Source organism: Lissotriton vulgaris, chromosome 6 (genome assembly GCF_964263255.1).
Source record: "Lissotriton vulgaris chromosome 6, aLisVul1.2, whole genome shotgun sequence".
Taxonomy (NCBI): domain Eukaryota; kingdom Metazoa; phylum Chordata; class Amphibia; order Caudata; family Salamandridae; genus Lissotriton; species Lissotriton vulgaris.
The window spans coordinates 365,724,630-365,735,746 of NC_141694.1; the positions used below are offsets into that span (position 1 = coordinate 365,724,630).

The 11,117-nt window shown below is 46.6% G+C and overlaps 1 protein-coding gene across 2 annotated transcripts in view; it reads left to right on the plus strand.

Annotated features, from left to right (window-relative positions):
• Window positions 1-10,842, plus strand: part of EIPR1 (EARP complex and GARP complex interacting protein 1) — a 919,114-nt gene extending 908,272 nt beyond the window's left edge. For both annotated transcript variants that reach the window (XM_086926388.1, XM_086926389.1), the window contains 2 exons: window positions 7,553-7,720; window positions 10,520-10,842. In XM_086926388.1, coding sequence (XP_086782514.1) covers window positions 7,553-7,720; window positions 10,520-10,694 — 343 coding nt within the window. In that variant the 3' untranslated portion in view covers window positions 10,695-10,842. The remainder of the gene's footprint in view (window positions 1-7,552; window positions 7,721-10,519) is intronic.
• Window positions 10,843-11,117: the final 275 nt, after the last annotated feature.

An 11,117-nucleotide genomic window follows, 5' to 3' on the forward strand; every position in this document is an offset into this window, starting at 1 on the left:
TGACACCACAGTGGGACTTAAATTCGGTTCTCTTTTATTTCATATTTACTGCATTTGAGCCAATGCACAGTTGTCCTGACCCGCCAACCTGTCTTTCGGGTTGCAATATCATCATCTCATCCTGTGAATGAGCTTAAGGCCCTCTTGGTAAGCCGCTTTACACCACTTTTTTCCAGACAAATTGATGTTAAGAACTAAAGCTGCATTACTGATAACGTTTCCATGTCGGACAAGCCATTTCTCTTCCGATCTTTTTGCTCCACCTCATCTATTTTAAAAAGAAGAGAGGCTAAATCGTTTGGACCCAAAGAAGTGCTGAGCTTTTACACCAATCACACCAAGGAACATTGGGTGGACGATCAGACCATTGTAGGACCAAGTTGGGGAAGGCGGTGCAGAAGTGGACCATGTTGCAGTGGATAATCCTCTGTATTAAAGATCTGCTGCACATCAATTAAGAAGGAGCCTCCAGAAGGGAGTGCTCTTTTCACCAGAGGCAAGGCTGCTACCACTATGCTGGCACATGGAGTGCCACGCCTGTATATCTGCCAGGCTGCTACGTGAGTATCAGTGCACATTTTTTATAACGCTCTATTGCCTTGATAGTCGGGTCCATTGAGGTGGGTATTTAGCCCATTGGTCCTGCAGGAATTTGTGATCTTAGCTACTCCACAGACCCACTTCCTCAGGAGATACTGCTTTGGTATCTATTCACAAGTTGAAGAATCTGCAGTTAACAGTATCCATTAGAAGAGCTTACCTTCGGTAACACTCTTTCTGGTGGATACCACATATTGCTCTTTGCCCTCCCACCTTTCCTTTTTGATTAATAGTTTCCTTTTCCAGCTGAAAAAAATCCCAATTTAGGAATCTGCTTTATGGTCCTTCCAATCTGCTGATGCTCTTTGTGTATGAGGGCATTGACAAGTTTCCAAAATAAACTGACATCATTGTGCATGGGTGAAGTTTGGACCTACTAGTGGTGCAAGTGGTGACACGTTCTAGAAGGTGGGGCTTGTTTAGGCCTCCCACATGAATAGATCGAGCCAGACCCGGACTCTGCTGACGGGAGGCGCTAAGGAGGTAATGCTGCACTGCTGTCTGTCTGCTAGACCCCTACATGGCGCTGGAACTACACTGCTAACTGGATCACTACCGCGCCTCTGTGAGCCCTGAGGAGACCAATTAGAGTCCCTGCTTATTGAAGGTGGCCGCCTTGTGTCCGCGAGGGGTAGAATCCTGACGATACAGCGCCCATTGGTGTGCGCTCGAACATACCCTGACTCGGGGGGTTGGGGCTTACGAAACTCCCACACCAGGCTACTTCCTTCCCCAACCGATCACATGATGGGACGGGTTTCCAGAAAAAAGGGGTTCGAGGTCCTGCTGGTGGACGAATCAGAGCAACACACTGACGACGATGAGAGAGTGGCTGGAGGAAGAGTGGAGAAAACAGCTGGAGACCCTACCCTGGCCGATATCATGCTTGCCATCACCTCCTCAAGAGAAGTGCTGGAGAAGAAGATGGACGCCATAGGGATGGATCTCACCCTGTGAAAAGATGATCACCGCAAACTTAAGGAGAGGATGATGACCAATGAGAACACCATGAAGGATATCCCGGAAACGGTAGCCACCCTACAAGACGCCCTGAAAGCAGTGGAAACCAGGATCAAAGTACTGGAGGTGAGGGCCGAAGACAGCGAGGGGCGCTCACGAAAAAATAATCTGTGCATAGTAGGGATACCAGAACGAGAAGAGGGGGCAGACGTGGTCCAGTACTTGGCTGAAAACAGAGGTGGCCTCAGAGGGTCTCTCTCGCTACTATGCCTTAGAACGTGCCCACAGGGTCCCAGCCAGACCAACTAAACCTGGTGCCCCACCTTGTCCATTGGTGGTGCGATTGCTACACTATAGGGATCGATATTTTCTTATACAGCGAGCCAGTGAGAAGCAGAACCTACAGATCGGGAATAGCAGGGTGATGATCTTCACGGACTACACTAGGGAGGTGCAGCGGCAGACATCTTCCTTTCTGGCTGTTAAGCGAAAGTTGTGCCAACTTCATCTCCCCTACGCCATGTTGTTCCCAGCGCGCCTCAGGCTAACTGCAGATGCAGAAACACACTTTTTTTTACCCCGAATGATGCTTGGGATTGGCTAGAAACTCGCCGCTGCGACGGAACGCGCTCTCTGCAACTACACTCTCCCTGACGGCGGTCGACCTCCTCTTCACCACCTCAGAGTGCCCCTTTGCCTGCTGGATGGCGCCAGGAACGACATAGAGCAGTACAGGCAGTGGCGGACCCCGAGCGAGACAGATCTGAGAGCTCAAGATCGAGCAGTGTCCATGGGCTCTCTGACACTGAACTCCCGGACGTTACCCCACAGACAGTGGATGGGGTGTTCGGCTGATCAGACAGCAGGTCGTATGTACAGAGGATTATTTGTTGCCTAATGTTGCCTCGAGGCCCTAGAGGCTCAGTTTGTGCACTACGGGAGATCACGCAGGTACTACGGGGGTTTACTGAACGTTTCCTACAAGGGGGTGATGGGGGGGCTCTGGGTCCACTGATAGTGGAGCATGTTCTGCCATCTTCATGATTCATTGTTTGAGTGCTTTTGTTTGGATGCGGACCTGTTTTTGTGTACCTTTCCTGGGGAGTGGGAGTTGGGTTGGTTTTACTGTTGGGGAAAGTTGGATTGGGGTCAGGCATGTCGCTATGACTGAATTACGCTGACAGGAACTGGAGATTGAGCTATGGGTTCTTCCGTAGGCATCAAATGTATGACCTGGAATGTTAGGGGGATGCACACTATGAGTCGACGACACAAATTCCATGCTTAGTTGGTAAGAAGAGTAGTGCAAATTGCATCGCTACAAGAAACCCACCTAACACAGAAAGTCGGAGTGGCGCTACAGCGCCGCTGGAGGGGGCAGGTGTTCCACACTACGTATTCAGCGTTTGCAAGGGGGCTCTAATATGGGTGCGAGCGGGAGTTCCCTTCCAATGTTTCCAACAAATAATAGACACTGACTGCAGGTTTGTGGTAGTACTGGGGCGCCTTGATGGCCGAGATATAACTATAGGGAGTATATGCGCCCCTAATATTGACCAGCCTGCATTCTTTGCTCAGCTCTCACAGACATTAGCACAAGTCCTGACTGGGTCTGTGCTCTTGGGGGAAGATTTCAATAGCATTACTGATTTTAACCTGGACCGCTCACATCCACCGCTCCCTGACGCTCCTACATATAGGGTGACAGAAGCCTGATGAGACTAGCAAAGATATTGGGGGTTGACGGATACTTGGAGAGTTCATCATCCAACGGAAAGGGATTACCCTTATTTTCGGCTCTTCGTGAGCTGCATGTTCGGTTGGACTCCATTCTCTGCTCCCCAGATGTCCATTTGGGGATCATGCTGAGCGAGTACTTAGCCAGGACGATATCCGACCACAACCCCCTTCTGATAGCCTTGGACTGGGTGCGAACTAGGTCCTCAATCCCTAGCTGATGTCTCCGCCCAGAGGTACTAGAAGATCAGGTTTTTCAAAACACAATAGGAACTGCTATAGAGGAGTACTTCCAGGATAATGCTAAAACAGCTACCAGTCCTCACATCGAATGGGATCCTTTCAACATAGTCATAAGGGGTCGCTGTATTGGGGAAGTGGTGGGTGTGCGAAGGACCCTTCTAAACGATATACAGCAGGTGGAACAACAACTCCGTGAAGTAGAAAGAGATAGACCGGGAAAGGTGGATAGACAGGCAGATCTTCTAGGAGCCAGAGAAGAACTAGCGGTCCAGGTAGAGTGGTGGAGATTATTTTATCACAGCTCATATGCAGCATGGGCCCATGCAGAGAGGGACAAGACTAGGGCGTTGCTGGCTTGGCTGGCCAATCCAGCGCTCAGAGGAACGCCAATCTTAGAACCACGGGGTGGGATGGAGTGATCCACTATGGACGGCAAGCTATTAATGCACAGTTTCTGGAATACTATACTACCCTGTATCAGAGCCAGCTAGATCCGATGGTGTTAGAGAGGGAGGGATTCTTGGATATAGAACTACCCCAAATTGAGGCAGATGAAGCGGAGTCCCTGGGTCGAAATATAGAACTAGGTGAGGTCAAGGGCACCATGAAATGCATGGCCAGAAACAAAACCCTTGGCACGGTTCGGCTCCCATTTGAGTTCTATACCACATAGGTGATGCCTTGGCTCCCCATCGGCTAGACTGCTGACTTTGGTGCTGGAAACCAGGGTTCGAGCCTCGGGGTCGCGTCCACATCCTGTGATTCGAGGCAAATCACTTAATCTCCCTGTGCCTGAATGTGTATTGTAAATACGGTGCTCATGTAAAGTGCTCCAATACCTTCGGGTCGAGTTCGTGCTATATAAATATGCAAAAAGAAAAATGGCCCTCTACAATGGATAGAAGCAGGATGGGTGTTTGCCTGCATCAACAAGGAAACCGATAATCATACCACTCTTAAAACCGGATAAACCGGCCTGGGACCGCACCGCCCACCGCCCCCTCGCTATGCTCAACCGAGATTACAAGATTTTAAGCCGCATCTTAACTAGCCGTCTGGTGACTCACATGATGACGCTTGTGCATATAGACAAGGCAGGTTTTATTCCATCCCGGAACACGGCCATAAATATCCGCCGACTGCTCCGGCTGCTGGACCGCCCAACTCGGGATGGGGATGAGGCGTGCATACTGTCGATCGACATTGAAAAGGCCTTCGATAGTCTTGAATAGCCATATCTTTTTAGAGTTCTACGAGCTTTTGGGCTGGGCGCGGGATTTGTGACCTGGACGGAAATATTGTATAAGAGCTCCACTGCCAGGGTGTGCACAGGGTGTGATATCAGAGGCCTGCGCTGTGAGCAGGGGAACAAGACAAGGCTGTCCGCTGTCTCCTCTCCTGTTCGTGCTGGCCATGGAACCTCTGGCTGTCCATGCGCGATCGGGACGATACTATCTGGGACTGGACGGGATGGGCCAATCCCAATGTATTGAATTATATGCATACGATCTACTAATGTTCCTCGCAAATGCCGCAGATGAGCTACGGGGGGCCAGGGGACAACTGGCCAGACCAGGAAGGGTGGCAGGCCTAAAGGTCAATTGAAATAAGACGTGCCTTTTCCCTGTTCTGAGTAGTACAAGTGAGCTATCCGCCGCTTTGGATGTAGCGTGGGAAAGCAGATGCCTGACTTACCTGGTAGTCCGCATTTACCACGCAGCCACCGTCTTACTGGAAGGTAACATTGGAAGGCCGTTACGAACGACTAGGAGTAACTTTGAATTTTGGGGAACTCTCCCACTGTCGGTAGCAGGGCGGGTGGCGCTGCTAAAGATGGTCAGTCTGCCATGACTACTTTATTATTTTGCCTCACTACCATTCTGGATACCACGAAAATTCTTTACCCTACTTAACACCATGAATACAGGATTTTTATGGGGCTCTGGGAGACGCAGGGTAGCGTTGCCACCATGATGAGACCTAGACAGGAGGGGGGATTCGCAGTGCCAGACTTCGAGGCCTTTTACCACGCTGCTCAACTGCTGTAGTTCACAAAATGTATTGCGGGGAGATTTCGCACGGGGGAGGACCATGGGGGCATGGACCTGGATCTATAGCAGCTCTCTCGAGTGCTACTACGGCTCCCCTTAGGCGAAAGAGAGGCCCATAGGGATATGTGGGTGGTGCAACAAGGTTGGTACCAGGCTAGTGAAAGAACCAAACAGGGGCCCCCATATGCACCTGAGATTCTGTTACTAGTTTGCAAGGCATTACCACATGAGGGCAACTGGCAGGGGCTTCAGGCTGGTAAGAAGCGGGGATCTCTACTATTGGGGACCTCTACGAGGTCAATACCCTCCTACCCTTTAATGATTTGTTAGAGTGATTCAAGCTTCCTAGGCAGGACTTCCTCTTACATGCCGCACTGACGGCAGCCATTCGTAAGCATTGGAAGAAGGGGATGGTGGAACCGCCGACTTCTTTACCATGCCAATATGTGGTATCAGTGGTCGGGACCATCAAGGCGGTCACTTGCCTATACTGGCACCTCACCCAGGAGATCAGGCTTCCTTTGGAGAGGCTGCGTTTCAAATGGGAAACAGACTGAGGGATACCCATAGAGGAGGAGCCGTGGGAAGCACTGGTAGAAAGAGCATGGAAGTGCTAAAGAAATGCGCAATTCCAGCTAATCCAATTTTATGTCCTCCAAAGAGCATATCTCACCCCGCACAAAATTAATGAGTACTTTGGGGCCCGAACAGTCTGCCCGCTGTGTAAGTTAGAAAACGCAGAATTTTTGCATATGTTTTCGGAATGCCCATTACTGGAGGGGTTCTGGAGAGCAGTATCGACTAAACTAGGAAAGATAACGGATAGAGACACTACTCGGACTTCGAGGTATTGCTTATTACACTGGTTCCCTTATACTGCCCGCAATAAGGTTACCAGCAAATTCATAGACCTGGGGCTTGTCCTGACTAAACGAGAAATTACCAGCCACTGGATGGCGACCAGTGCACGTGGCGTCTTAAGGTAGCTGCGAGAATTCACAAAGTGGGCTGACTGTGAAGGGATTGTTAGATTGCAAATGGCCAAGAGAACAGGTAATGAAAAATTGCTAAACACGGCGAGAGCATGGGTGGCGTTAGTGGACTTACTCAAGCACCCGACCGACGATGACGAACCTCCGCCTGAATGAGGAGAAATGTCTGTGGGGATTGAAACACTTGATCTACCTGAGCCGATAGATCAGGGGATTACATGTTTGTTCTATATAGTGGCTACCCCTCTTTGGATACTTTCCTACTTAATTTATGGAGTCCGATACCCTGCCTGACTAGATGCTATTTGCTACTGAGATCCAGATGATAAAGGGACATGCCTGAGGGTGGGGGTGGGCATAGGGATGAGGGAGGAGAAGGGAGGGAGAGTTTTGTTATTTTATTGTTCACTGAGATTGTCATGAGTGAGGACTGAAGCAGACAATTTGGATGCCAATTTCCAGGCACAAGGGCATAGAGCATTGCTCGCCTGAGAACTCGTATGGGACTGAAGACTATAGTTCCCCTTTGAAAAGAAGGACGTAGGTGGCAAGAAGCTGTGAATGACAATGTATGACCAATAACTATGATTGGTGATAAATATTATCAGCAGTACGATGGTCACTCTTACATCCCATTGTATTGATCCTACTTAAGTTGATACAACTAAATAAAATTTGTTTACAGAAAAAAGGCAAAAAAAATAAAATCATCATTGTGCATGGGTGGCGCGTATTCGCCGTATTCTTTCATCACTTCGAGTGGAACAGATTCAGTGCCGCCTATTGGAATAAAGGAGCGCTGCTTTTGGAGTTTCTGAATCCAGTATAGTGCCTGGGGATAGTCAAAAGGTGAGGAAGGTGCCCTAAGCTAGTCTATCACCAGAAAGAGTGTTGTCAAAAGTAAGTAACTTGTTTGCCTTGCGAATAAAAATATAACTGCTGAGAGATTTTGTTATTTTTTCAATGTAGGGTTTGGAGTGTCCGGTACAACCATTCCCATGACCAGTTGGTCCTCACTGGCAGCAGTGACAGTAGAGTAATTCTTTCAAACATGGTTTCTATTTCATCTGAACCTTTTGGGCATCTGGTAGATGAAGAAGATCTTAGTGACCAAGAGGATCATCACCAAGAGGAGAAGTATGACTTTAATTTTAAAATTCATTTTAAAATGTTTATTTGAAAAAAAACTGTCAGTGTTTTGTGTGTTTGTTGGCATTCTAACATAGGATTTTCTCAGTTACTTTAACATTTGTTGTTTCTTTGGCGTAATCTGAAGGTAAACACAAACAATACTGTTCAACATAGTTTGACAGCAGATGATGGGACCAAACATACGAGATATTGGTTGCAAATTAATAGCTGCAAATTGCAAACAGTAAATTTACAACTAGTGTGGAATTTTGTGAACCAACCTCCCCACTAATAGATTGGTTCACAACATTTTTAATCGTAATGGTTGTCAGTCTGACCTACCTCAGGTAGCAACTTGCAAAATTAGAGGAGGCATGATGACCTGCGGGGGTCAGTAGACCAGCACGTCTGTGATTAGTTTTTAAAATATTGTTTTTGAATTGCAGCCCATTTTCCTTAAGAGAAAAAGGAGTGTGTTTAAACAAAAGTTGTAAACTTCTTAAAAGTTTGTTTTAGTGTCGACACTGGCAGGCCCGGACTGGCCGTTGCGGATACCGGGCAATCCCCCGGTGCGCCGCAAGGGTGGGGGCCGGTTTTGTTCCCTGGGGGCCATTTTTGTTACAGGGCCGTTTTTGTAGCATAGCTGCAAAATCGGCCCTGTAACAAAATCGGCCGACAACCGGTCCCGGCTAAGAGCTCGGTCGCACCCCCAGGGAGCCGGCCGAGCACTTTGCCAAGGCCGGTTTTGGTTCTCAGCCCGGACCTGGACCACTGCCTCCTCCCGAACAAACTTTTTTTTTAACTTTCCCACAGTCGAAGGAGTCCCAAAGTGAGCCCTTCGTATTTTGCAAATAGGTTACCACCCCGACTTTGGGGTCAGTAACTTTTCAATTGTATATATGGATGAGAAGGGACACCGGCAAACCTTCCAAATAGCCATTCCTTATCCATTTCTAAACCTGTTTTAGGAGTGAGAAAAAAGTTACTGAATAATAAAAAAGGGTTTAGTACATTGCAAAAGGCATTATTGAGGTTGCAAACTCTGAATTGAACATGTTTACGACCATAAAAATGGTTTGTACACCGGCTTCAATGTTTGTATGGAGTTGTTTTCACTACTTCAACCTTCACAGAAATATTTAGCATTGAATGTATGTGGTTTACATAGTAAGGGGGAAAATTAGCATAGATGGCAAAATATATATTTTGCGTATGCTCAGATTCATTTAACAAATCTGTGTGTATATACAAAATGTTCAGGTCCACAATTTGGGTTCGTTTTTTGCAAGACCCTCAATGCTAAAATATGTTCACACGGGTTTGTCAGCCACAGATCTCGCCACGTTCCTGACAAAGGAAAGCGCAAGAAGTGTTCATCCTGCAAAAACCATACCCATAACACCAGTCCAGCTTTACTCTTTTTAAAAAAAACATTTGATTAGCTAAGTCGATAGTTAAATTTTTCAATCAATCATTCATAGCATTTATAAAGCGCACTACTTACCCGTGAGGGTCTCAGGGTCTCAGGGCGCTGGAGGGTGGGGAATGCTTAAACTGAGAGTTCAATTTACTATATTAGCACATCTTTAGTGATACTATTGTCAAAGTAATCTAATGTTATTTACCGATATTAAATTATAATAAAAACGATCTTTTGTGCCAGTTGAAATACTTTGAACATTAATATCATTCTCCAGCATGGCTGCTGTCCAGAGCTGCCGTACCTTGAAGAGATCGTGCCAACACGCCTCAGCTACTGCAGTGTTGCCATAATTTAATAGTAAAGTACCTACCCTTCTCAGCAGAGCCACCATGCATTTGATAGATCAGTGCCAGCACTACTCAGAAGGTGTGCCGTGAACAAGGGCTACTCCTGGTGCCTCTCATCTCCAGCTCCCCGAGGTTACGAACAGCAGGCACAGGCTGGCCTCAGGAATGTGAGGGGGTGTGTTGAGAGAAAGCAATCCTAGAGGGAGGAGAGAATGAGAGAGCGAGAATGGAGGGATGGAAAGAGAGATTATGGGTGGAGAAGAAAGTAACATGGCTGCCTTGAGCATTTTTGCCAGGGCTGAATGTGGTACCCCAGTGGAGCCCTGTTAGACAGGATGACTGGGAGGCAAACGTTGCCGGGGGTCGAAAGAAGAGTGAGGAAAGTAAATTTAAAGTTGCAGGTTGCCATAGAGTAACAAATAAATAAGTCCTCAAACAGTAGTGAGAATGGTGCAGCTGTTTGGATGATGGGGTCGATGGGAATTGGGTGACGCGATTTAGTGAAGGGATAAGATAAGTGTTTGGCAATATTCATAGGCAAGCTGTAGAGGGAGGGATACTATCCAGAAGCCAAATTAGGGGGACGCTTCTGCAAAGGTGATTTTGGACTCGAGGCAAATGTGCTGCAACCTGTCACATTAAAATGTATAAGCGTGAAAATGAATCGTCGAATACTAGTTTAAGACCAAGCGTGTGTATGGAACATACCTCCATAATTGACCATGAAGTAATAACACTTTCTATAAGGTTACATTAGACCAGCTTTTTAATTGAGCTGCACTTAGTTTTCCGTAGGTAGGCATCCTAAAACTGGCCTTTGTATCCAGCCATTGTACTGAAAATGGAACAATCGAATTTTCTGATACTAAGCTCATACATAAGTAGTTTTAATGGTCAGCAAGTTTCTTTTATACTTGAATATACTGCTTGAGCGTTTAATTAGACTCTTTACAAAGTGTGCTTGTTTATTTAAATTGTCCATCCTAATACTGACTGGTTGTATTAATCCTTAACTTTAATTTTTTGTCACTCTAGGACCAAAGAGCCCCTTCAAGACAGTATTATAGCCACCTATGAAGAGCATGAAGACAGTGTCTATGCAGTTGAATGGTCATCTGCAGACCCTTGGCTCTTTGCCTCTTTAAGTTATGATGGAAGACTCGTTATCAATAGAGTACCAAGAGCACTCAAATATCATATATTGTTATAATACGTTTATGCCAATTTCATTCATCCATTTGCTAAACTTTACTTGAGACGTGGGCCCATTGGTTTATTTTTATCATGCTTTGTAGCAATTAACATTGAAAATGAAATAAGTTATCAAATGTGAATAAAGCTGTGTTTTAATAACTCTATGTATACTCACGGATCGCAATATTTGTGTAATACATGGGTTTTCATCATAAAACAATACCCATATGGTTCACAGTATCTAATGTGAACCAGCTGTATTTTTCACAGCCAGTTACTATGTGAGAGAGCTCAGTCAATTAAGAGCTCACTGTGGAGATTATCAAGTCCACGGCTCAAATCCCAGCAGAGCGGGACTCCGCCTTTCAACCATATACAGTCAATGAACTGAGTACTATTGAGAGGGGTAATAATGATGTTTGCTGACTGCAGTGCTTTG